Below are 28,000 nucleotides of genomic sequence, written 5' to 3'. Positions count from 1 at the left end.
CTCAGCGTCAATCACGCCAAATTCTTGATCCGTGGGCTGGTTTGTTCCTTTAGACCTCCTGACCGTAGGGCATCTCAGTCGATCACGGGATTTCTTCGCCAGCGGACGCAAAAACAGATTTCGGGACGACTTGAGATTCAAAGGATTGAAGAAAAATGTGAGTTCAGTGCTGTGATATCTCCTTTTGGGGATTTTGAGTGAAACTTCTCTCGGGTGTGATTGATTTTTTTGTGTGGTTAAGCTAGACACTGAGATAAGCAAGTTCTTTATTGAACGGCGAACGTTTTTTTGGCATTTTCCTTACACTTAGTGAAGCACTGACACAGGACACGGACATTTTTACTTGGTTGATGTAGTGGTGGTGGTGGTCATTTCGGCATTTTTGGACTTGGGATCGCGAAGTTTGAGTTTGATGGCCCACAGCTTGCGAGCGGTCGGTTCCATGAGGATGAAGTAGATGAACAGGATGAAGCCTTGCAGAGGAGCCGTAAAGCAGAACAGATAAGCGAACACGATCTGACCACTGATCATCATCATGCCGAAAATCCACGGCAGTCCGAGCAGGAAAAAGAGGAACAGGGACAGCCGCAGCTGCGACACAGTGAGATCTCGTTCCGAGGATCTGGTGAGATTTTGCGGAACGCTGAATACGTTGTAGGTGATCAGCACGAAGCTGGTCATATTGGCGATGATCACGATCGTTATCGGAACCAGAAGGCCCACGGTTAGGGCCTCCTCATGGGGATAGCAAATGTCCGATATGCTCGTCTTCTTGTGGTACAAGGTGTAATCTATTCCTACGAATGTTAGTACGATGACCAGAGGAAGCCCCCAGCTGAGCAAGGTTGCCTTCAAGATGCAACGCGAAGGCCTTAGCTTACCCAATACTTTGACGTAGCGCTGGAATTGAAGATAGGCAATGACTAGCATCCACATGAAGGTCACCAATATGATATAGTGAAGAGATGCTCCGAGCAACGTGCACCTGATCTCTGTACTATTGTTCCCTTCCGAGAGATCAATATCTGGTCCGTCCAGAAAGATCACGATCATCTCGATCCCAAGGGCCACCGAAAGTTGCAGCAATATCTTGGAGTTCGCCGTACTTCTCCAGCTGGGAAACAAAAATGCGGTCAACACAATCGCAGCGACTCCCAGCAGGGAAAATGAACATCCGATCGTCGTTATCAGATCTAAAAATTCATTCGTCTCCACCCCGATGTACTTTTGTGATATCCCAACGGTTTCGATCACCTGAGTATCCAGTATCAGCCTCGAAAAAGACGTCAAATGTGAGCACTTGCACAGATACAGACCCTCATCCTCTCGACTATCGCCAAGAGTACATCCTCTGGATCCCCACCGGGGCATTCCATTATCATCTGCCGCCCCCTGATCAACAGGGTCAAAGTCCCAGAACCCACACAATCCTTCACCGGAAGATCCATTTCCAACGGCTTCAGATCGTATCAACACTGGAAGCTCCCCGGGTAAATCCGATCCGTAGCCCGGAATGCTGACACTGATAATTTTTCCTCCAGCCCGTCGGATCGTTCCATTGCTTGTTTCACGAAAGATGTGATCGTTGAAGTAGACTGTGATCACCACCTTTAGGGGAGGCGGCCGCGGAACGTCCACCGGTTCGCTGATAGTCTCGGCCAAAGTACCATTGGGATTTCCGTCGCCGTCGGTGACATCAATGACTGCATTAATCTGCTGTCTTAGCAGGAAAATCTTGTCCAGAAGCTCCTGCGGTACGAAGCTGGCAATTTCCAGATTTTCCGTGGCCATCAGGTCACTTTCCGATTCGTCCGTCGAAAGGAGTCTGAAAAAGGCGTAGATTGGATTAAAAATAGACTCCAAACATTGAAAAAAGAATCCGGTTCGAAGGACCACGTTTAGGGCGCTATCAATCTCAATGCGACATTCAGAAAATTCAATACAACATCTGAAACTTAAATCTGAAGTTGAATCTGAAATTGAAGTCTTAAACAGGTATCCTAATCTGAAATTAGGGATCTGAAATCGGATCTAAATCTGGAATTGGGAATGTTAAATCTGAGTCTGAAATTAGAGATCTGAAATCTGAATCTGGAATCTGAAATTGGGAATCTGAAATCTGAGTCTAAAATCCTGGATCTGGAATCTAAAATTGGGAATCTGAATCTGAAATCTGAATCTGAAATCTGAATCTGAAATCTCAGATCTGAAATCTGAAATCTGAATCTGAAACCTCTTTGTTTTCTAATTGGTATTTCAGTCTTGAGGAAGCAAATTACAGAGTTTTACAGTTTGCCCGACGTTTCGGACTTTGATCTTGCCTCCTTCAAAAGATAATTTACATTATACATTATGTGTTCCTGTTTGATTTTGTCTAGACACATTTCTAGTAGCTCACTTGTAAATATGATGTGGATTTGTTTATCCACACCACACCACACCAAATCCACATCATATAAGTGAGCTACAAGAAATATGTCCAGAAAAAATCAAACAGTTTTTATTGAATTACGATCTACGCGATTTAAAAAATATTCAAATAGGTTAAAATATGGCAGGAATTCTCTTCACACGGTCGGTATACACTCAGAAAGACAAACAGTATAATGAAAAATATCCCTTGAAGAAGGCCAAGATCGAAGGCCGAAACGTCGAAAAAATTGTAAAACTCTGTAATTTGCTTCCTAAAGACTGAAATGCTAACTAGAAAACAAAGAACCAAAAAATATTAGTCGTTGAAAATTCAATCTGAAATCAAATCTGAATTTTGAAATCTGGAATTCGAGTCTGAAATCTGAATTTGAATTTTGAACCTCTATTTTGAAATCTGGATCTTAAATCTAATGAATCAGAACTTCAATGTGCATTTGAAATGTTATCTAATATTTGAATTTGAAATCTGAATCCGAGTTTTAAAACTGAAATCTTTATATTTATCTGAGTTTAAATCTGAATCGGAATCTGAAATTTGAATCTTGAATAAAATAAATCTGGTTGAGAATCTTAAATCTATATTCTGAAATATAATTTTAAAATCTGAATTTGAAATTTTGACCTTATACCTAACGGAAATATCAGTCTGAAATTTTAAATCTCAACCCCATATCCAGATTTTAATCAGAATTTGATTAAGGTTTTCGAATTTTAATGCCGTCTTGTCTGATCTAGAGGAATTCTATTTCCTAACCATAATTTGGTTCTTAATTTCAAGATTTTTTACTGCTCTACTGATAAAGATTTTTCAACTGAATAATTCTGAATTAACAAACTTGTGAAAGTTGGTTAACAATCTCATCTCTTGGCCTCAGCCCATTTCTAAGGAAATGTTCCTCGTGAAACCAAGCGACTAATCACACTTTCCTAGCCAAAATGGCAAACTCGTGCCGACAAATGTTGACATATAATTCACATTAAGCTGAAATTAGCAAATGTTGCCTCTCCTTACCTGATATCGTACCCGTTGAAATTATCTTCCTCGATGGTGTCGTTGCTGGTCGCATTATTTCTTATCAGTGCCAAGCCGGAAATTTTCCTTCCACCTTCCGCGGCCGCCATCGGATCGGTCACCAGCAGAATCAACCGGGCAGTGCGGAACAGAACCGTCCCACCGGATAATGTGTCCCGTCGATTCCGGTCCCTCGTCGTCGTCGTCGTTTCCGGGTCATCATTCGTCTTCCTTCGACAATCGTGCGCCATCCCGCCCTCCCGGGACAGTAAATCACCCAACGCACCCGAATTGACCGATAATTGATTAATGATGTCATCGACTGAATCCAGCAGGATGTTTGTCGCATTGAGTGCCACTTGCGATCGAAGCACAATCGACTCGTTTACGTACATCACCCGGTTGAGGATAGCCGTCAGGGAGCAGAAAAAACTTTCACTTTTAATGGCGCCGTCATTGATTGCCATCGGTTGCTGGTCGATGGCCGAAGAGCCATTATCGGACCTTCTCCCGGACGACAGGGTACCGCGAACGTTGTCCAGAGCTTGGGACAGGTAGAAGACATCCGCCGGGATGAGATGGTCCATTCCTACATCAACGGCAGTGCCGATTTCCTCCAGCAATCCATCAATTTGCCCCGAGGCTTCCGCTTCCAGGACCCGTGCGTTGAAATTGTACAGGCGACGGGTGTGATCGCTGAGGTTTTTGGTGCATTTTGGGCTTCCCTGAAGACGTTGCCAGACACCGCCCAAAGTTCGATCACCGAGACATTTCCGGGCCAACGGAAGACCGCTGGATTTGATCAGGCACAGGTGCCGAGGTGTGACGGTTTGGCCAATTCGAGCCGCTGGCCACGGGAGATTGTCCTCGTCGATGCTATCCGGCAGACACACCTCGGTACTGTTGATCCCGAGGAATCGGAACTGCTCGTTGCTGGTGGCGAGAAACGCCTTGCGGAGCCGTTCTTTGAGACTGTATTGGCGCCGCACCAGATCATTGGGTTCTGTTGGGACAAAAATTAAAAATCAAAGTTGTTACATTCTTTTTAACAAAATTTTCAAAATTAAGGTTAAGATTAACGTTGAACTTGTAATATTTTTTCTTTCGTTTCAGAAACATGGGATGGTACCACATCCCACTTCTCGTGGCCTTGCTGATAGCACCTGCTCTATCATGGCGAGAGGTAAGTTTGTCAGTAACAGTTAAACAAATCTTGTATCCTTCATCGGTTTACAGGTATTTTGAAAGTTGTGTAGCAAAAAAAAAACAATTTGATTTTTAACTTTGGAACAACTCAACAAAGTCAGTAGCTCAAATATTTTTGATTTTGGCGTCAATCGATTGGTTAAAAAAATTGAAATTTTGATCGCTGTCTCAGAATCGATTTTGCGATGGAAATATTTGGGCGTATTTCCACGGCTATGTACAGCAAAGTTCCTACGAAGCTCTTGCCGAAAAGTTGGATGAGCCTCACAGTCCTCCGCCTTTTGCTTAACCTAAAAGTAACCCGACATATGAACATTGGACAACTCAGAGTTCTCTATTTTGACCCTAGTAAGGATCTTTGAAATATACGCCTTTTAACTCAAAATGTTGTGGTTCGGCCTCTTTCTTACGTGGGTTCCCAAGGAGAATTTGATGAATTTGAAGCTCCGTCGAAGGGACTGGACGACGATTGCGACTTCACTGATCTGCGTTAGATAGTTGGAACCCTATCTCCTTCAGTGTAGAGTCAACTCGCTGGTTTCATACGCGAAGTACCTGTTTTAGTCCGTTAAGGCGACAAACCGAATGCGGAAAGTTCCTATTGAAGCTCGCCGCAGAGGTAAGCTGTTTTAATATCAATGTGACGGTGTAATAAGCTCACGATCTTCGGAATCGTGTATGAGTTAAAATACTTCTTGAATAAGAGCTTAAGTTTATATCTGCTTGGTTCGACTTACACATTAATAATCCTTTTTATCTACCTGACTGTGCTAGATTAATAACTAGTCCTAACTACCACATCTCCCTTTGTTTAAAGAATTGGAAATATGATCTAAACTTATTGATCAAGGAATTTGAGCCTCGATGACATTCGTGACAAACCGTCGGTAAAAGTTGGCCAAAACACTTTTCAAGTCCTTTACTGTAATCGGTTGTTTAGCATTTTGTAATACGCTGCCGAACTCGCATTTGGCAACGTTTATTGCTAATTTTTGATATTAAAGTCTTTCAAAAAGCAGACGCAAATGCTCGCTCGACGTTGCTCTTCGGGCGGCGAGGAGGCGATGAAAAAATCATCGATGTACGGAAACATAAAATCAAACCCCCTGACGTCCTCGTGAATGAGCCGCTGCAAAATGAAAATTCATAAATGAAAATTCAAACTGCCCAAATGGCGTTTGGGCAGTTTTTTTTATTTTTGTGTACGCCTGACGGTAAGCAAGGTACGACGCAATCCACTCAAGCGACCAGGATGGGAAGCCAAGTCTATCAGTATTTTGTGCGGGACTCGGTCAAAAGCCTTCGCGATGTCGATGTAAACAGAATCTACTTGACATCCTTTTTCCAGATTGTTGTTCAGTGAACTCACGTAGCACATTAATTTGGTGGCAGTTGACCATTTTTTAACAAAAACATGTTGCGAATCAGCGATCAAGGGTTTGACGGGTTCATGCATCAAAGCTTTGAAGACTTTGGAAATTGCACTGAGTATGGAAATCGGTCTGTAGTTTTCTACACAATGGGCGTTTCCTGATTTATAAATCGGAGTGATAGCCGCAATACACCAGGTGTTAGGAAATGTCCTTTCACACCTTTAGGTGTGTCGACTGTCGATAATCTTTTGAAAACTTTCTGTTCTGTAAGGGATGGCATAGGAAAGTTGACGGCGTAAGATTGTATAGAGGCTAGGTAGTTGCTATCTGTTTCACAGTCAGCGGAACTAAAAACGCTTTGAAAAAAGTCTGCAAACATATTCTTGGATTCCGTCAAGTTACGTGCAGTTGCGCCATTGAAACTGATGTCCACAGGAATAGTTGCATGTCTTTCCTTGCTCTTGAAATGTTTCCAAAACGATGAAGGATCGCGTTTCAGGATTGTCGTTCAGTTCTTTAAAATCTAAACGGGCCTAAAACGGCGTCTTTGGTCTTCGGCTTCGGTACGGTTCTTAATAAAACACCTGCGGGCCTTACGTAGCTGGTTGCGAAATCGTTTGATATCAAAGTTCCACCAAGTATGTTTAAATGACTGGGGTGAGCACTTCAGAGGTACGTATTGTTTCAAAACGGAGTGGAGTTTTCTGTAGAATGCATCGACTGCTGCATTGACGTTGTCGGTAGCACCGATGAAATCCCAGTTTGTAGAGTCAAACGCAGCAGCAATCAGGTCGAAGTTACATTTACTTTAGTCTAAGACGAAGTCGAATCTTCCTGTGCGAATCGCTCGGTGTTAAATCGGAGTGAACTTCTACGCATAATACGTACGGCTTAAGATGACGGTCGGTAGGAATAATCGAGACAGGTGATTCGAACATAATCACATTACCAGGATCATTACAGAAAGCAATGTGCAATAAGCGCATATTGTTGTTTGGTATGTAGCATATTTGATGAAAGCCTGCGGAAAAAAGCATTTCAGTCAGAGAAATTTCGGCTTCAGTGGAGTCGTTTGTTGGCAGGTAGCTGTTAAAGTCATGATAAAAGATCCAATGCAGGTGTGGGAGATTGTAATCGCCATCAACGATGACAGAGTCCAGTGCGGTGGCCAAATTCATTATTCGTTGTACTGCGGCAAAGTGTTTTTCGTAGTTACATAGGTACAAATATCCTGAACCAGTTCTTATATTGGCAATAGTTTGCTCAAGGTGTTCACAACTATCTAAAGTTATTGGGATTGCATTCAACTTCTTTTATACAACAATCAGGACACCTCCACCTCGTTGAGCCGTGCTCGTCTCAGCACTACGATCACAGCGGTATGTACTGTAGTTCGCAGTTTTGAAATTTGTTGTTCAATCAAGTTTCTGAGATTAAAATACAATCATGGTCACTAGCAGAAAGCGCGTTGTAGACAGTGGTTGTTTTTGTGCGCATACCACCCGCATTCTGGTAATAAAGGGAAATATTACGGAGTTCAGTTCTTGTCGGTGGAGTATTGAAATTTGAAGTAACAGGTTCAAGGATCAAGCGTTTCACAGGATCTGAGTTGACCGCTTCTTTTTTTTTTTTACAAGATGGAAATTTGACTTCAAACCATAACAGCCGGGTGTTTGCTGCCGTGAGTGGGTTCGTCCCACTAAAACCACCTTGGGCTTCGTGTGCCAGATGTGCCCCTTGGTTTCACCCTATGATACTACATCAAGGGGTCCCAAGTAACAATTTTAGCTTTATTATGGTCAGCAAAATGTCGTTTGGACCATAGCATTAATCTTCATAAAAAGCTAAAGTACATTCTATAACATCACCTGGACTCTAATAAAGCCAAAATTAGGCTATTTGGCCTTATCCTAGGAACGTCATCATGACCAATCATTGTTAGTCATCAATATTGGTCACCAAAGCTTTTAAAAAGCTATTATAAAACATGTTAGAAATTTTTGTTTTTTTTCGGTTCTGTCAGTTCTCGGAGTTTTTTTTTTGTTTTTTTCCAGCAACCGTAATGGTTGATGAATGATGATTGCATTATTCAGATATGAATCTGGTAAAATTAATAGCTAAAAAACCAATGTTTTACCCATATAATGAGCGTCTTTTCTACTGCCAGTCAAGATTTTAAGTAAAATGTATATGAAATAGTATCTTAAAATAAATGCGCCTCGTCAAATCTGATGGTCAATCATGATGGGATTGATGGAAAAAAGGCCTGAAAAAATATTTTCCAATGCTGGCATTGTGAATCCATCAACATGGCGTCATTTTGTACCCTTCGATTTTGCAACCAACATGGCGTGAGTCAATTCATAGTTTTATTATGGTTTAATGATGACCCCAAAAAAAGCTACGATTTGACGTTTCTCTCGCAAGCAAACCAATTACACGCTAAGGTTGAGTTCCTTATTTCTGAGTTGTTAATCATTAGTACAGTAAATGAGGACAGACTTTTTGAATGAAAAGGGATTGGTTTTCAATGACCCGTGGAATAAATCATGAGTTGAAGTCAAATTTCGTTGTCTGACGCCATCTTGAAATCCAAGATGGCGGCTTTTGGTGAACTTTAAAATGGTGTAAATGACTTGAAATCGCATGAAACCCCAACAAAATGGGTATCGGGTGAAAGTGCTAAACGAGTAGAAGTCGAATTTCGCTATCCGACGCCATCTTGAAATCCAAGATGGTGGCATCCGCTTAACTTTTAATGCTTAATGCTGACAAAAAGTCGCATTAAACTACCACTATACGAGTATTGAATGAAAAGGCTAAGCTAGAAGATGTCGATTTTTTTCTTTCCGACGCCATCTTGGAATCCAAGATGGCAGCTTCCACTGAATTTAAAATGCTGTTAATCAATGAAAATCGCTTGAACACAACTTTTTTTCACGTAATACTACATTAAAACTACTATTTTAAAACAATTTAGATCATTTTAAATTACTTTTATTATTTTTTCATTATGTTTCTAATGCATTTAGAACTTTTCTTGTTTTGTTTATAGTTTTTGATTTTTTTTGCCATTTATGTAATTCTTTTATTCCTATCATGCTATTATGTCTAAATTTTATTGGTCTTATTCTAGCGAAAACTATAAGGTTATGTTGTTTCTGTTAACCGTCTGATTTAGGCACATGTGCCAAATTCGATGTTGCCAAAATCGAATGTTGCCAAAAACGAACGGGGTCTGTATTGTGGTAGTTTTTCAAAATTCAAGATTGCGTCAGAATGCAAAAATAAACTTTTTATAGCTTATCCCAATTGACAAATATCCATATTTTGGAGGTTTCATGCGATATTCAATGATTTAGAGCATTTTTTAAGTTTATAGAAAGCTGCCATCTTGGATTTCAAGATGGCGTAAGATAGCAATATTCGACTTCTACTCGTAAACCCCTTCACCCACTACCAATTTGGGTTTCATGTCATTTTAAGTCATTCACTACATTTCAAAGTTTAGCGGAAGCCGCTATCTTGGATTTCAAGATGGCGTAAGATAGCGTAATTCAACTTCTACCGGTTGATTTCTTTTAACTTATACCCCTATAATATAGGTTTTATGCGATTTTCAGTCATTTACAGTATTTTTAAGTTGAGTGGTAGCCGCCATCTTGGATTTAAGATGGCGACGGGCAACGAAATTTGACTTCTATTCGTTTATTACTTTCACCTTATAACCATATTGTGAAGGTTTCACGATATTTTCAGTAATTTTCAACTTTGAAAATAAAAGCGGAAGCCGCCATCTTGAATTAATGATGGCGTATGTACTGTAGTTCGCAGTTTTGAAATTTGTTGTTCAATCAAGTTTCTGAGATTAAAATACAATCATGGTCACTAGCAGAAAGCGCGTTGTAGACAGTGGTTGTTTTTGTGCGCATACCACCCGCATTCTGGTAATAAAGGGAAATATTACGGAGTTCAGTTCTTGTCGGTGGAGTATTGAAATTTGAAGTAACAGGTTCAAGGATCAAGCGTTTCACAGGATCTGAGTTGACCGCTTCTTTTTTTTTTTTACAAGATGGAAATTTGACTTCAAACCATAACAGCCGGGTGTTTGCTGCCGTGAGTGGGTTCGTCCCACTAAAACCACCTTGGGCTTCGTGTGCCAGATGTGCCCCTTGGTTTCACCCTATGATACTACATCAAGGGGTCCCAAGTAACAATTTTAGCTTTATTATGGTCAGCAAAATGTCGTTTGGACCATAGCATTAATCTTCATAAAAAGCTAAAGTACATTCTATAACATCACCTGGACTCTAATAAAGCCAAAATTAGGCTATTTGGCCTTATCCTAGGAACGTCATCATGACCAATCATTGTTAGTCATCAATATTGGTCACCAAAGCTTTTAAAAAGCTATTATAAAACATGTTAGAAATTTTTGTTTTTTTTCGGTTCTGTCAGTTCTCGGAGTTTTTTTTTGTTTTTTTCCAGCAACCGTAATGGTTGATGAATGATGATTGCATTATTCAGATATGAATCTGGTAAAATTAATAGCTAAAAAACCAATGTTTTACCCATATAATGAGCGTCTTTTCTACTGCCAGTCAAGATTTTAAGTAAAATGTATATGAAATAGTATCTTAAAATAAATGCGCCTCGTCAAATCTGATGGTCAATCATGATGGGATTGATGGAAAAAAGGCCTGAAAAAATATTTTCCAATGCTGGCATTGTGAATCCATCAACATGGCGTCATTTTGTACCCTTCGATTTTGCAACCAACATGGCGTGAGTCAATTCATAGTTTTATTATGGTTTAATGATGACCCCAAAAAAAGCTACGATTTGACGTTTCTCTCGCAAGCAAACCAATTACACGCTAAGGTTGAGTTCCTTATTTCTGAGTTGTTAATCATTAGTACAGTAAATGAGGACAGACTTTTTGAATGAAAAGGGATTGGTTTTCAATGACCCGTGGAATAAATCATGAGTTGAAGTCAAATTTCGTTGTCTGACGCCATCTTGAAATCCAAGATGGCGGCTTTTGGTGAACTTTAAAATGGTGTAAATGACTTGAAATCGCATGAAACCCCAACAAAATGGGTATCGGGTGAAAGTGCTAAACGAGTAGAAGTCGAATTTCGCTATCCGACGCCATCTTGAAATCCAAGATGGTGGCATCCGCTTAACTTTTAATGCTTAATGCTGACAAAAAGTCGCATTAAACTACCACTATACGAGTATTGAATGAAAAGGCTAAGCTAGAAGATGTCGATTTTTTTCTTTCCGACGCCATCTTGGAATCCAAGATGGCAGCTTCCACTGAATTTAAAATGCTGTTAATCAATGAAAATCGCTTGAACACAACTTTTTTTCACGTAATACTACATTAAAACTACTATTTTAAAACAATTTAGATCATTTTAAATTACTTTTATTATTTTTTCATTATGTTTCTAATGCATTTAGAACTTTTCTTGTTTTGTTTATAGTTTTTGATTTTTTTTGCCATTTATGTAATTCTTTTATTCCTATCATGCTATTATGTCTAAATTTTATTGGTCTTATTCTAGCGAAAACTATAAGGTTATGTTGTTTCTGTTAACCGTCTGATTTAGGCACATGTGCCAAATTCGATGTTGCCAAAATCGAATGTTGCCAAAAACGAACGGGGTCTGTATTGTGGTAGTTTTTCAAAATTCAAGATTGCGTCAGAATGCAAAAATAAACTTTTTATAGCTTATCCCAATTGACAAATATCCATATTTTGGAGGTTTCATGCGATATTCAATGATTTAGAGCATTTTTTAAGTTTATAGAAAGCTGCCATCTTGGATTTCAAGATGGCGTAAGATAGCAATATTCGACTTCTACTCGTAAACCCCTTCACCCACTACCAATTTGGGTTTCATGTCATTTTAAGTCATTCACTACATTTCAAAGTTTAGCGGAAGCCGCTATCTTGGATTTCAAGATGGCGTAAGATAGCGTAATTCAACTTCTACCGGTTGATTTCTTTTAACTTATACCCCTATAATATAGGTTTTATGCGATTTTCAGTCATTTACAGTATTTTTAAGTTGAGTGGTAGCCGCCATCTTGGATTTAAGATGGCGACGGGCAACGAAATTTGACTTCTATTCGTTTATTACTTTCACCTTATAACCATATTGTGAAGGTTTCACGATATTTTCAGTAATTTTCAACTTTGAAAATAAAAGCGGAAGCCGCCATCTTGAATTAATGATGGCGTCAAGCTTTTTTTTTCCTACTATTTGGGCCCTTTCACTCAATACTCATATTGTAAAGATATTCATACCACTTTCGGTGATTTCAAGTTTTCAAAGATGTATTTTTTTAATTTAAACTCAAAACCAACACGCATAACTTACCAAAAATGTGTAAAAATGGGAGTTCCAATTCAAATATGTGCTATCTAATCTGAGCGTGTCCTGTTTCATTTTGATCGAGAACTGTCACTAAGTTTTATGGTGGTTTAATAATCAGGCACTGAGTGCTATTATAGAACATGCAAAAGAAAGCTTGGAGCAAACTTCTAAGTTTGTGTTTTATTATAGTTTTAAAAAAGCATTCATAACTCTTTCAAAATAACCAAAACAGTTTGTTTAATAAAAGTTTTATTAGCGTTTTCAAAACCATCTGCAAACATATGGTCGAAAAAATATATAAGCATTCTGCAGGACCATAATAAAACCGTCATAAAACGAGCTGCACAAAAAAATGCCATAATTAAACCATAATAAAACTTCTAATGCTAGTTGGCATAATCTGTGTTACTTGGGGTAGGCTGTGCTCATGCACTTATACATCTCACCCTTTTCCTCTTTCTCAATTTTTCCTCAATTTCTCCTTGATCATCGTTCTGCTTTATCCTTTTTCTCCTTTTTCCTCTTTCTCCTTTTCCTCTATCGCCAACTTCAGACTGGTACGGAAGACCCCGAAACGTATGCCGGTTAGGTAACGCTTTCATAATAACTCACGCCCGTCACAGCATCCACTATCCCGGGGACCTCGAAACGTGTGCCGGTTAGGTAACGCTTTCGAAGTAACTCGCGCCCGTCACAGCAATCACTTTCGCAGGATTTCTAACCACCAAGGCATGGCCGATTGAGAAACTACCAAGCTAGAATCCCGACACGACCACCCCGAATGGTATCTCCGCTTCCTTTTGCTGCAGGAAAGATCGTAGCTGAGTACGTGAGACCTTTTAAGTCCCACCACACGTATGAGTCCAGATTAGGGTTATACCGCGCCCTAAGATCGCGTTGCTTTTGAATTGAAGTGTCATACGAGGCCCAAGACCTTCCATTAGCTTGTCAAATTTGGTTGACTATCTCGCTCTCTCCGTTCATCATCTTTCCTGATTCTTATCAGATCGCGCATGATTTGCGAGATTTCGTCGACGGTAGCACGCCACGACTGTTCGTCGCGACACATTTAACTCACTATGTTTTCAGCGTTCAAATTTTGAAGTTGTTGACGCCTTGAATTGAACCTAGGGCAGACAAAGATAGCATGTTCTGCCGATTCCTCCGTCTCTACGCATTCCGGGCTATAAGGCGAGCTGATAAGCTTAAACCGATGAAGGTATTGCTTGAAGCACCCATGACCCGAAAGGAACTGCGTCAGGTAGAAGTTGACCTCTCCATATTGCCGATTTACCCAGTCTGAAAGTCTCGGGATTAGCCTATGCGTCCATCTTGCGTTGTTCGATGCGTCCCATTGCTCCTGCCACTTGAGCATTGACGCTGCTCGTTGAATTTTACGCACTCCTCTAACAGTTCTTGCTTTGTAACATTCCATATCCTCCGCCAGAGTTATGTCGATGGGAATCATGCCCGCGATGACAAAAGCTGCATCTGCTGATATGGTCCTGTACGCACAGGAAACTCGCATGGATATCAACCGATGTGTGCTCCGTAATTTGGATCTGTTGCGCTCTACCTCTATCGCGGTTTCGCTCCAGGCCGCTCCCCCGTATCGTAGTTTCGACAGTGCTACGCTCGCAAGGAGACGTCTTTTGTTACTCATTGGACCATGGCAGTTTGGCATAATCCAGGCCAATGAATCGATGACTTTCGATGCACTTTCACAACAGTATTTGACATGTGCACCAAAACTTAAGCGATTGTCGACCATTACTCCAAGGTATTTCAGCTGCTGTTTTGAAGATGTCGTGTGCCCCCCAACAGTAATCTCCATGTGCGGCACAACTCTTTTATTGGTCACAAGCAGAATTTCGATTTTTTGGTGAGTTATTTGAAGCTTAACTCCCTCCATCCAGATGCCAACCCTTTCTACGGACACCGTTGCAAGGTCTTCTACCTCCTCAATTGTTTCGCCAGTGATCATGAGCACGATATCGTCAGCAAATCCGACTATCTGCACGCCTGCTGGTAGTTTCAGCGTTAGCACCTCGTTATACATGGCATTCCAGAGCACAGGTCCGAGTATGGAACCCTGTGGAACACCCGCTGTTAGGGCAGTAGATCGTAACCCAGTTTCGGTTTCGTACGACAGGACTCGATTTTCGAAGAAGCTTCCTATTATCCTGCAGAGGGTATTGGGAACACGCATCCTGTGAAGCGCTTTGGCAATCGCTTTCCAACTGGCATTGTTGAAGGCATTCTTAACGTCGATTGTCACGATGGCGCAGTGACGAACACCTGTCCGCTTCTTTTTATATGCGCGCTTCGCGTACTCTGTCACCATTCGGATGGCGTCCACCATAGATCTCCCTTTTCGAAAACCGAGCTGTCTGTCCGACAGTCCACTTTCGCCTTCTGTGCTGATAATAAGTCTGTTGAATATTATCCTCTCCTGGAGTTGACCGCTTCTGTTACTGATTTTGGGTAATAGAAAGGGTTGTTTGCCCAATATTGTTCGAAAGAAGCGATAGTGGATTGGGGGCTTAAAAATATCGTTGGATTCGTTACCAGTAAATTCCCTGAAACAGATTCCAACAGGCCAAATCTCAGTGGCCAGAGCTTTACTACGCAACTCTGTTTTCATGTCTACTTTAAATGACACAAATGAAAGAGTGTTAATTTCTCTACACCATGGTACAAGCTTTCTTATTTTGATTTCGTTTTCACCAAGATTGCTGAGAATCATATCGAGAACCCTCTCAATAGAAACCATTGCGTGGACTCTAGCCAGGTATAGCGAGAAAGTCCCATAGAATCCATGCTGCGGCCCGATCTAGAGACTGCGAATCAGAACTCCAGCGGCACGAAATAAGTTTCGATGATCGCTTCGGCCATACTGGGTGGATTAAGCTGGATTCGAGGTGCTGTTGGATTTATTATCCTCCATTTCGCGATCACGTAACCGACCGAAAATTAGCGAGACACGATTTCGGTTTTGTCTGGGGTTACCAATCTATAGGCACTCTAATACATTTTTAGAGGCTTTCAGAACAAAACAAAATTATGTGCTCTTATTAAGTGGTAAGCCTAAACTGGCTGTGTGTTTCATTGAAATCAGAATTTTGATCAGGTGTGTGTTGCTGCTATGGTGCGTGTGTTTCTATTGTTTATAAATTAACAAACTTGCTAGAGTTTATTGCGATCCTAGATGTGATAATTGTAATGACGATAAGCACAATCGAGATGATGTGCTACATCATTTTCCAAGTCGGCGATTTTTCTTATTGGATTGTCTAGCTTACATTGATAGTCCTCTCGTATTTCCTCATCCATTCGTAACTTCTCCACGTCATACCTGATCCGCTTGTTTTTGACGTTATTAATTTGTTTCGAGTTGGTCTTTCTATTTTGTCAGTCCTTTTCTTTTTAATTTCAGCGTATATAACTTTGCGGTTGCTCTTTATAAGGTCGTGAAAATAAGCTCTGATAACAGAAACCTTCATGAAGCTCATGTTTGACATGATCACGGGGTCAATTTTTGAGCTGGTTCTTGCATTTGGCCATTAATTTTAACCTAGTTAGATCTGCTAAAGGTAAGATAGTCTGTTAGCGTTAGAGTTTTAAGAAATTTCGGAGACCTATTCCGTTTCGATTAGATTGATCATCTAGTAGGTTGTTTCCAAACAGGTTTTTGTCACACTCCAATAGGGCCCTATTACATAAGACGAGTCACGAATCGTTTTACTCGAGTGAGCCATTTTGGTATTACAGTAGTCGTGTCAAGTCGAACTTCAGTCGAGTAGCTCGACTGAGTCGACTGTTTGAACGTTCGTGACTTAACTGTTTCACTCGACTACCGTAATACGACATTTCGCTCGACTCGACAGTGACTGGAGTCGAGTCGAGTTACTCGATTCGTCTTATGTAATAGGGCCCATAAGTTCTCTCTACCTATTCTCGCATTTAGATCTTCTAGGATTACAATACTTTTTCGAAACGCCTCATTAAATTTGGTGGTGTAACTTGTTCTTATGGCGAATTCTCCATTGATTTTATTGCGGTTGGATCTTGTTTACGTAATGATCACTCTGTTGTTGAAAATATTAACAACATAAAGGAAAGAGTTTGGTGATATTTTTCTAAAGTTGTCTGCGCTACAACATCGTTTGATACCAAGATTGCCGTGCCTCCCCCAATTCTGTCGTGGTTGCTATTTTCGTTTACATTGAACCATAGATAATTTTTTGATTCGATTGTGCATTCCGCTAGACTCGTTTCTTGCAGATGTTGTATCCGTTTCGAAGCAAAATAATCATCTATTACGTTCCTCGATGTTTCGTCTGAGCAGCCCCGAACGTGTTCCATAGACTGCCCCAAATTTGTATGGGAAATTTCAAGCTTGTGAAATGCTATGCGCTGCAGGCTTCAATTGATCCTAGGCCTAGTACAAGGTCTCATGCCAAATTTAAAAAAAACCGTTTTCAAAAGAAAACGGCCGAAAGAGACCAAAGTTATTCATGATAAACTGGATTTTTATGTTTCTCCCGAACTAAATGTCCCAAAATCCCATACAAACTTTAGGCTCGTTGAACGACCCTTTCCCGTGATCCGATCTGGCCCAAATTTGGCAAGAGACCTTGTACTAGGCCCAGGATCAATTGAAGCCTGCAGCGCATAACTTTTTCAAATGTCGGGTCATTTGGGGCACTCTAGTGTTCCAGCTCGTCATTATGAAGTGGTCCTTTGGGTGAATAGTAGGGGAACACGTCCCGCTATAATTATAACATTGCTGGGAGTCAGCTGGTTTACTCTAGGAAAGAGGTATCTTTGTAGATCTGCTATACGATCTATAGATACCGTTAGACGGTTTTCGAGGAAGAATGGCCTTAACGAGTTAAACTCCTATCAAAAAGAAAAAAAAAGTTAGACGGTTTTCTGAGGTGTCAGGGCTGATCTTGGAACATGGATTACAGCATCATAATGATTTTTTTCGTTAAATTGTACTCTCGGTCTATTTTCATAGAAAACATCTATTCGACAATTTAGTATTTTTGATGCTGCAGCGATCGACTCTTCACCAACCCATTCGTTAGAGGACTCAGGTCTCCTAGGAAAATTGTACACCTTTTCTTGGTCGTTCCTTCTTTGTATGTAGTTTTTATCTTGCACGGTGTCCAGATGCTTGAAAATCTTCCATATTATTTCTGATGCAGTCTACTACTCTGGACCTCATATTCATTGCATCTTCTATGCTTGCTGCTTCATTTAAGTTTCCATTTCGATTTTTATTCAGGATTGCAGCATACAGGCAATGTCCATCCCCTTTGTTTTTTCGGACAAGTATCACTCCTTCGTCATATTTCATTTGCTCCATTTTCGTCTTATACACATCAAATTGACTTCACAAGGCGTTCAATTTACTTCTCATGAATCTGAAATATACAATAGATCGTTTAGCAGGTACGATGAACATATATTAGGTCAAACAATCATCAAACCTGATCGGACCATATCGGCCACAGGATAGGCGTCAGTTTAAAGCCGTGGGTCCACCACGTGTGTATTCCGTTTCACTAGTGACGTAGTGATCCGTTCGTGTTCGCAACATCTGGTGTGATACTATCATTATTGGATATGCTTTTATGATCTTAGGCGGCAGGGCCTCTTACCCCATTTATATCAGAGTGATATAAATGAGGAGAATTAAGATCAAAATGAACTGAATGGCAAAATTATTCATAACTGTGGTATTGCGAAAAGATCTTTTCTTCTATACCGTTTTCGTTACGAGAAGAGTGTCTAATCCCTTCCTTTTTCAATTTTCCCATTATTGCTCTAAACGCACGCCAGCGCCAGAAATCTTTCCGTTGCGGGGAGCTTGTGAAATGTGAATCTCGAACCAAACGTCCCACCGCTTTGGGGTTCGAGGCCGAGGTGATTAACTTACCTTCTAATATTTTTTCTTCAAAGTTTAGCTTCGTTCATCTTTAACAATTCTTTGAGAGTATTTCTAATTTTAATGAAATTTGTCCGCAACAGTACCGAATTCGGCGTAGCATCGATCTCTCCGCAACCAACCCTCTGATGCCGGACGCAAAACTTCCCGCCGATCTTGTACCACAGAACTACACCCTGCGGATAGCGATGAACCCTGAGGCGCTAACCTTCCACGGCTCGGTTAACATTACGATGACCTGTGCAAAAAAGCGCGCCAATCAGGTCAACCTGCATGCCCACACCGATCTTCAGATTGACGAAGCCAATCTGGAGATTTGGAGACTGGACGTTGGTCACGTCGGACCGGTCAAGATCCGTCGGGTCGATCGGATCCCCAAGAAGCCGCTGCTGGTGGTTTATTTACATGATGATTTGGAGGTGGGCGGCACCTACGAAGCGAGAATCAAGTTTAATGGCAACATCTGGGAGAATACGGAAGGTGTGTTCCAAGGGAAATATAAGGTGGATGCTGCAGATGTTACGGCACCGGAGCAGACTAGCTACTTTGCCACACACTTCAGACCGAATCTTGCCCGGCGAGTGTTCCCGTGCTTCGATGAACCTGCCTACAAGGTTCCATTCCAGGTATCGATAGTACGGCCAAAGGGGTATCACACGCTTTTCAATACAGAACTTGAATCGTCGGAAACGTTAGAAGATAGTACGGTAGAGGATCGCTTCAAGATCACGCCTCCCCTTTCGACTTTTGCGCTAGGATTCGTGATGTCCAATTTGGCTGAAATTACGCACGGTAAGGAGTTGGATGTGGCTGGAAAACCAATGCTGAGGATTTGGGCTAGACCTGATATGCACGACCAGATGAAGGATGTGCGGGCCAAGATTCTGGTGATCATGGAGTATCTGACCAATTATTGGAACACCAGTTTTCCGTTGGAGAAGTTGGACATCGTGGCTCTACCAAATTTTGCTTCCGTCAAGCCAGCTGACAATTGGGGATTGATCGTTTTCAAGTGAGTTACGTCTAACATGAAAAAATGTACCTACAAAATTTTATGTTGAATGCCTTTCTAGGGAAAGTGAACTGATGAACGGGTATTACACAATCACACAGGAACTGGTTTACCAATGGCTCGGCTCATGGATTACACCGGTACTTAAAAATAGATCCCTTTTAAGGAAAGAACTTTTTAAACAGTTTGTGTTTTATTCCAGCACTGGTGGACTGATGCCCACGTCAATAAGGCCATTGCGGGATATCTGGCCGCATCTGCCACGATCAATCTCGATAATGGTGTTGAGTTTGAAGGCAAGTGGCCCATGACTATTTTGTACTCGATCTACTACGAGTTCAGTAAACGCTATCCGCATTCAAGGATCACGGCCATGAAGCAGGAAACCACTTGCAGTAAAACGGAACTGGTTCTGAGGATGTTGAACTTCACCCTGGGCGGCGATACTTTCCGCAATGGTTTGCGGAAGTTTATCGAGCATCGCGAGTACAAGACCTTTGTCACCGGAGACATTTGGGAAGCTCTGACGAAGCAAGCTCACCTGGACAATCGCTTGTGTGAGCAGGCCACGATCAACGATATCGCCGAAAGTTGGATCACTAAAGATCGGATCCCTATGGTTAGCGTTCAAAGATCTTACGACAAGAAAACGGCTACGGTGACGCAGCGATTGTATCTTCGGGAGCGACCTCACGACGTTCCGGAGCAGGACAAAATGCTCTGGTGGATCCCGCTGATTGTCGTTCGACAAGATAACCTGAACTTTACCAACACCAGTGCCACCAAATGGATGAAGAAGGTTCGCGAGGTTACCCTGGAAGATCTTCCCGATGCCAACAAGTTCATCATCGTAAACCCGGAAGAAATTGGACCATTCCCGGTGAACTACGATCAACACAACTGGAATCTATTGGCTCAGTATCTGCTGACCGAGGAAGGTCGCAAAAAGATTCCAGTTTACACCAGGTTTGTGTCTTATTTTTATTCTTGAAAATATGATGATTTTTTTTTTTGTAAATTTTAGGGCTAAACTGCTCCACGACGCCTGGAACTTGGCGTACGCCGGGGACCTCAGTTTCGCAACTGCTTTCAACATGACCCTGTTCATGCAATTCGAGCGGAATCACTTGGTGTGGAATCCGGTGTTCACACTGATCGACCACATCGGACGCCACATCGATATGTCGGCGGTGCACAAAAAGTTTGAAATCTACGTACGAACGTTACTAACTCCTCTCTACGAAGAGCTTGTTCAGGATCAATCAAACGATGAGGAAGAGGAAAAGTGGAAGGGTAATCTGAGAAACCTCGCAAAGACTTTCCTGTGCCGGGCTGGGTACAAACCTTGTATTGAGGAAGCGCAAAAGGTGTTCAAGAAGTGGATGGATAGCCCAGAACCTGACCTTGGTAATCCGTAAGTCTTGAAAGATTTTGATGATCTTTCAAAAAACATTTATAGCTTCCGTTTAAATTTAGGATCGCAAACCAGTACATCTGTCCGGTCTTCAAGTGGGGAACTCAGGAAGAGTGGGAGTTCGGTCTGCAGCGTATCATCAACTTCCCGGAGCACAGAGTTCGAAGTGAGCGAACGTACCTGCTGAAAACTTTGGCTGGATGTCCGATTCAGACGGCCAAGATCAATCGTTTGTTGAACATTACGGTGTTGGAAGATAACGGTAACTTCACCGACAACGACATCGGACTGATCTTCAAGATGCTTTCGGGTGGTTCCAATGGTTACATGGCACTGTTCCGATTCCTTCAACAAAACTGGGAAGCCATCAAGTTGAGGTTAGTTTTGACATTTGCCATTAATTTCAAGCTTCAACCCAATTTCCATTTTAACAGATTCAAGGACCGCGAAATCTTGTGGGATAATCTGATCAACTCGGCCACCGGACTGTTCACAACGCAGGAGGGATACGATCTGGTTTCGCAGCTCTACGTCCAACGGCAGGGTGAGTTCGGAACGGCCGAGCACATCATCGAAAAGTCGCTCAAGAACATCAAGGAAGAAACCAAATGGAGCGATGAAAACCTGCCGGTCATCGAGAAGTGGCTGGACGGTTTCCTCGATCATCACAAACTGAGCGAAGAGAAGTTCATGGGTTAGAGGGAAGAGTTACAAAACTTTGTTATGATTCGAAAAGTTCCTATAAGAGTGGTATCGTCCTCAGTTCCTAACTAGGCCAAAGTTGATCAGTATCATAACGATAAGCTATAACCAGTTAACACTTGGTTACCAACGAAAGATCTAGGCTAAGACGTAGTATCTTAACATGTAAATAAAACAATATCTGTTGTTTCAACTTACCGCGGTCCAAAAAATCGTCTGTACCATAGGCCTCCAAATCCTTTCGATCGTATTTCGCAGCAACATGTACCACCAGTTCAAGTCTTTCTTGACTCTCATCCACAGACAGCACCCTCATCACTTGCATCGCTTTGATACGCTTCACTACACCCCGAACATCATCCCTTTCACAGGATTTCAAATAGTCCAGATAACCCTTCACCAACTTTTTGAAATACTTCTTGTCCAAAAAATCTTCAATATCTTCAACCTTCAGCTGCAAGAAAACGGAAAAGATGTGCACATCGGCCTCCTTTTTCTGGGCCACAATCTTGTCCGACTTAATCAGCTGAAACTTCGGTACCGCATGTCCCTCGCACCAGTACAACCCCGGAAAATCCCCATACAACTTCAGCTCGTAAATTTCGTGATCCTCCCAAAGATGCTCCTGGACATCCCACAGCTGCCGACGATCGTCCCGACTTTTACCTGCAGGTGGCCAAATCCGGCGCTGGATCTTGACTTCCCGCAGCAGTTCTGAATCGGCATCGGTGTAGCAAACGACCCCAACATCTCCCCAACTGTCACGCCACAAAAACCGGGGATGAGCGATGGTCATCGTCAAACGTCGATGGGCACGATCGAAGCTGAGATTAATCGCGGGAGTCTTCCAGTAGCCGGCACTATGGTTACGTTCATAAACGACACAGTCGATGCTTGGCGAAAACGTCATGATGCCATCGCCTCCTATGGTCGAGTAATTAGACAGTTGGCCGCTAGCGTTGATATTGGCATGCTGAACCAAGCTATGATTACATTTGGCCTTACATTTTTCAACCAGCTGCTGATACAACGTATACTTGCGGTGGTCGGACACTTGAAACAGTAGGCTTTGGTTTTGAGCCACACTTGACCTCACAACCGTGAAGCATTGATCCTGATAGGTGGAATATCGGGTGGTGTACTCATTCGTAGGACAGTGCAGTGCCAGCAGAGTTCGACGCTTATAGATGCACAGCTGCGGATAGATGGCGTTGCAGTCATCGAAGTTGGCCTTGAAGTGGCTCTCGGCTATGCTGGCTTTGAGACATTGTCCAGGGTAGGCAGTGTTGAGCTCCAGGTCGTAGTCATCGGTGAACGTCAATGGTGCGCCCCACTTTTTGCCCGGGAGTTTTCTGGAAGTGAATAAAGTTGATAATAGATATGAGTATTGTTTTGTATTCGATGCTGTCGTATGGTAACGATTTCGACCTTTTGAGAGGAATAAATGAGGCCCATGGAAAAATTCTAAATTCTAAAAATTTGAAAAAATCACCAAATATAGTTTGAAATGTAAAGAATAGTTTGGCATTATCAACTCAAAAGCTGTCATTTTTGCACTTATATCTTTTTGGTTCTGAGGGCCTCAAATAAGCTTTCATACACAAGAGAATCAAATGAATCAGGGGTCTACCTGATGTGCAAAATATGCGGAAACGTCTGAAATTAAAAAAAAAAAAATAATAGTGTGGCTAACATTTTTTTTTTAATTTTAGGGGACAGAGTAAACCAAGTAAACGTGAAATTCCCTGATGTACAGCCGTGGGAAAAGTTATTTTTATTATCAGTGGGTGACAATGATCCGAAAATCACTCATTTCTACTGAGCCATGTTTGGCCGCATTCGAAGGCGAACAAAACGTAGCAGTCAATTTTCCTATTTTAAACCAAAGCATACAAACAATTATGCATAAGCAATAGAGTGTCTCTATAGTGACACCGCCGCAGCCCGTGGCGTAGAGGATAGCCTTTAAGTCTTTTAAGCCAGCGGACACGAGAGCGAAGCCCGGTCACGGCATACATAGTACACTTTCTATAGGTTAGTGGTTTCAGCATTCGAAGAATGCCATCATATCTTCGAAAGATGTACGCTTAGAGTTAAGAAAAAGGAACTTCGAGGACATAAGTTTTATGGAGATCATCCTGTATACGTTTGTGATTGCCTTCCTTGAAATTTTCGTTGTCAATCAATTACAGGCATGATCGATAATGATGCTGTGGATTCAGCACTTTGGGCAGTGGAAAGGAGAAACTTCACTACTTGGTGGCGGCTCCTTCTGAAGATGAGGGTGCTCCTCTTCAACGCACGCAGCGGACGTTATTCGTGTCACCTTCGTTGATCGACGGCTCTGGCCCGACGACCTTCCATGGCTCTAGTTCGACGCTTTTCATGCGGGTCGAAGCTTTCCTTCCGCCTTGACGGTATCCTGATGCCTGACGCCTCCCAGTGATCCCATACCGACGACTTCCACTTGGCTTTCCGGTCTGACGGCCTTCCATGGCACCGACCTTTCGACGTCCTCCAGTGTACGACGACCATCACCTGGTTCCTGTCTTGACAACCTTCCATAATACCGGCCCGCCAATTTTCCATGACACCAGTCCGACGACCTCCCGAGGGTCCGATCCGACGACCATGATTGGTTCCGGCTCACCAATAGCACGACAACCTCGCCGGCTCGCTGACCTTCCAATGGATTGCGATCCGCTTCTAATGGATCCAATACAACGACCTGTCCGATTACCTCCTGTGTTTCCTGGCTTGACGGCTTCCCGGTCCGACAACCTTCCACGGTTCCAAACTCGCCGACCTTTCGATGGTTCTGCCTGGCACAACGACCTCCTAATGGCTTAACACTGACGACCTCCCAGTGACTCTGGTTCTCATCTCGATGACCTCCCAATAAAGGTTCCTGGCTCGTCCTTCCGGGTTTCGGCTCGTTATTCTTCCTTCGGCTTCCTTGGCTCGTTATCCTTCCTTCGGCGCTTGGCTGGATGATTGTCCACTGTTGATTCCGCTTCTCCTTCTTTCCACTAGTGCTGGGCCCATAACCTGTTGTAGCAACAGTTGGACAGTGGAAAAAAGAGACCAACCAATTTCTATAAACAAACACCACGAGTGTATTGCTGCTATTCATCTCATCGATTGCTTCGATGAGACGAATCTTAACAGATGCTAGGCAAATGTTTGTGAATCAGTCAGTGAGCGCCGGTCAAAACGTATCAACAAGTAGGTATGGCGATCTCCTCTGATTGACGTTACGAACATCAAAGGGAGCGCACGATGTTTCTCATGATTTTTTTTCAAATATCAAGAATATTATTAATCATACGCAAAGTGTTTAGATTATTGATGGTAAGTTTATTCCCCTGTAATACGAAAAAAGGTATTTTAAGTCGATTTTACGTAGCTCGAAATATTTGGGTAACTGCACAAGAAACTTTCTTTTCGTTAAGTAAATTTTATATTTTTGGCATTACTTAAAACTGTTCTCAGTTTTTTATAATTTCATTTTCGCATACAGCGCCTAATTTAACAATAAAATTCATCGTCAGTTAAGTTAAGGAACTGACATGTCAACAAAAAAACATCTTACGCTTGTGATCCTGTGATCGAAAAAATCTAAAAGGCGCTCAGTTTGTGGATCAAGGACCATAACCAAAAGAGGGCTCCAGGAGGGATGGTCCAATCCTTCGGGAAAAAGCACTAAAACTGCACAGCGCCCTCATCCAACAGGAACCATCTTCGAGTGACGGAATCAAATCGTTTAACGCTACTGTCGGTTGGTTTGCTGTTTTTTTTTATGCGATATTCTCTCCATAATATAAAGCTTCGGGGAAAAAGCGGTTCTACAGACGAATTCGGGAGGGAGGCTACGCGGATGAATCGGGTCTGTTCTGGAAGCGCATGCCGACTAGAACCTATCTGGCCAAAACCGATAAATCGACAAACGGATTTGAAGCTGCGAAGGAACCATACTTTTAATCCACTTTGGATCAATCGATCTTTGCGTCCTCGTGCCTTGAAGGGCATGGATTCGGATCAGCTTCCAGTACATTGGTTAGCTAACCAAAAGGCATGGGTCACTTAAGCCGTTTTTAAGACAGTGGTTCGAGGAAATGTCCGTTCCTGAAGCTCAAGCCTATTTGGAGACAAAGGGAGAACAATTTCATGCTCTTCTAATTGTTGACAACGGCCCTGGTAATCATCCGCTGGAAGTGGTATTTTATCACCAAACACAACATCGTTGATCCATTCCCTTGACCAGGGCATAATAGTAAACTTCAAGGAACTGTACATAGGCAGGACGATAGAAACGATCGAAAAGGATCCGACACTGACCGTTCCAGAAGCTTGGAAAGCTTTCACTATGAAAGAATGATTGGAGCAAATTGGAGAGGCTTTTCTAGACATCAGACCATCGACTCTTGACGCTTGTTGGCGTTCTCTTTGGCCTGAATGTGTGCAATCAACCAAAGTTCAGCAGGTAAACCACACGTCCGAAATTATTTTCTTGACCCATGTCATCGGTGGCCAAGGTTTCGACGATATCAACCAAATGGCTGAAGAGGATGTTTCAGAATTGTTACATGAACCAGTGCTTGCGGATGAGGATCTGATAGAGATGCCAAAAACTGATCCAGAAGAAATTGCTGATGAGATTTCCGTTTCAGAATTGACCACTGAAAAGCTGGAAGACGATTTCAGACTGGCAGAGCAGTTGGGAAACCATTTTTAAGAAAACGATCCTGCTCCAAAAAGAGCTAAATCGTTCTATAACGATATTCAATATTGCATGTCAAGGTACAAGGAACCTCAGATATCCTTGAACAATTTATGAATAACCATGAAAATTCCCTTTTTTTTCGTTTTATATGAATAAAATCTGAACCATGATTCTATGAATAAACACGTTTTTACTCATTGAAATTTGCGAGTGGTTTGAAAAATAAAACAAAATGTCAGGAAACTGTTTTGAAAATATTTAGCCCAAAATTACGGTTGTTCCAGAACTATAGAAGGTGAGCTGGATGTTCTAAACAGTCCTGAAAGTCTCAAGATCATGGTCAAGTGTCACCTAATCATTTTTTCACGTTTTTGTGAAGTTCAATTTGGTTCCACTTGTTGTTGCTGTAAATCGTCTAATTTCTAGAGAATCGTTTAAAATAAGATCGTTTGAAAAAACTTCTGTGTTTTAATTTTCGATGGTGTTCAGAAAATCAAATTGTATCTCAATATTTAATGAGAACACCTTCAAATTAATGAAAATGCTAGAGTAGGAAACGAAGGCTGCCACTAACCTCAGCGGCAATCCAAACGCTTCACCCCTTTGCACCGCGATCCAGAACTGCGTTACGTTGCTATTGCGAAGGAACTTGTTCAGTGCCAGGCGCTCAGCCACAGTAATATCGTAATAATCATCCATACACCCGGCCTGAACGCAAACATCACTCCACGCCCTGGGGGCCGTTACCAGGACGCAAAACATTTTCCTGTTTCCACTGGCCAGGGCCATGAACCCCGGAGGACACAAACAGTCCGGCGAGATGACGATCTTCTCCTGTTGCCACAGATCGGCGTCATCCTGCTGGCAGTGATCTTCGGTAATGTAACTTGAAAAACTGTCAAACACTTCTACTGGAGTTGACCGCCTACTAGATTGAGCGATATTGATGAGAGAAAAAATAACTACAGCAGCTAGCGTTATTCTGGTTTTCATATTTGAAATCTTTTTCTAACCGTTTGAGGCTCACATTCTAACAAAGTTCCTTGAAGTTAGACCCATTGTTAATTTTTTTTTCTTCTCAAACAGCACTGAACGGATAACAGGAAGGCCAAACTTTTGCCACGCGCCCGCGAGAAAGTGTGAAATTTTCGACCGTCCCAGGCGAAGAATCAGATACTAATGGTGTAACATCTCCGGAACCTACAAGGTGGAACCATGTATTTAGTGTTTACTAGAATCGGCACTCGTCGTCGTCGGCGTCATCATCGTCACAGTCACACCGCGCGGATACTAATGGCCATTCATTACCTTACAACGAACGACGAACGGCGGCATTAAAAGGTAAGAATCTCACGTTTTGGCGAACCCAACTTCGATAACACCTTCTCTGTATGTGCAGCGGCAAGCGTGTAGCTATTAATTTAGTCCCTTTCCATTCGGTACGTTAGCAGGAGAAATCAGAAGGTGGGGGAAGGCTGAGCTTCTCTCCAGAGGCGGTTAATGCAGTTCGAAACGGGCGAACGGCTCTTATCTGTAGTTCAGCGCGTTAACTAAATCTACAATCCAAAGGGAATACTTAAAATGCTTGTCGATGATAATTCTTACAGCTTTAAGGGCCTGCCTGCACCTACCTTCTAGCTGGTGTCCAACGGAATGAACTAATTTCGCTTGATGATGTCCGATCCCGGGGGACAGTGGCGTGCGCCTGAAGGATCAATACTCCCATGAACTTGTTGGGTGGATCATTGCCCTCCCCTGAAGCTACACGTGTTTTCACACGTTG

General features: G+C 42.2%; 2 protein-coding genes across 5 annotated transcripts; one reads left to right on the top strand and one right to left on the bottom strand.

Annotated features, from left to right (window-relative positions):
* The first annotated feature begins 2 nt into the window (after window positions 1–2).
* LOC129738998 (aminopeptidase N) lies at window positions 3–21,691 on the top strand. Of its 2 annotated transcripts, XM_055730353.1 has the most exons (9): window positions 3–157; window positions 4,559–4,628; window positions 18,261–18,344; window positions 18,450–19,378; window positions 19,440–19,518; window positions 19,581–20,344; window positions 20,403–20,792; window positions 20,855–21,169; window positions 21,227–21,691. In XM_055730353.1, the coding sequence occupies exons 2-9, from the start codon at window positions 4,563–4,565 to the stop codon at window positions 21,489–21,491; spliced, it is 2,892 nt and encodes a 963-aa protein (XP_055586328.1). In that variant the 5' UTR covers window positions 3–157; window positions 4,559–4,562; the 3' UTR covers window positions 21,492–21,691. The 2 variants fall into 2 exon arrangements, with proteins under 2 accessions (XP_055586328.1, XP_055586329.1); XM_055730354.1 differs by lacking the exon at window positions 18,261–18,344.
* On the bottom strand, window positions 220–28,000 carry LOC129738997 (uncharacterized). Of its 3 annotated transcripts, none has more exons than XM_055730351.1 (4): window positions 27,849–28,000; window positions 21,693–22,846; window positions 3,446–4,448; window positions 220–1,825 (listed from the first exon to the last, which is right to left on the bottom strand). In XM_055730351.1, exons 1-4 carry the CDS (start codon window positions 27,941–27,943, stop codon window positions 340–342), a joined length of 3,738 nt encoding a protein of 1,245 aa, XP_055586326.1. In that variant the 5' UTR covers window positions 27,944–28,000; the 3' UTR covers window positions 220–339. The 3 variants fall into 3 exon arrangements, with proteins under 3 accessions (XP_055586326.1, XP_055586325.1, XP_055586327.1); XM_055730350.1 differs by lacking the exon at window positions 27,849–28,000 and adding an exon at window positions 26,792–27,506; XM_055730352.1 differs by lacking the exon at window positions 27,849–28,000 and adding an exon at window positions 27,245–27,505.

This window comes from Uranotaenia lowii, chromosome 1 (genome assembly GCF_029784155.1).
Source record: "Uranotaenia lowii strain MFRU-FL chromosome 1, ASM2978415v1, whole genome shotgun sequence".
In the NCBI taxonomy this organism is placed as follows: domain Eukaryota; kingdom Metazoa; phylum Arthropoda; class Insecta; order Diptera; family Culicidae; genus Uranotaenia; species Uranotaenia lowii.
Note: the sequence above shows the minus strand (reverse complement) of the source record. Positions and strands in the feature narration are given on the sequence as shown.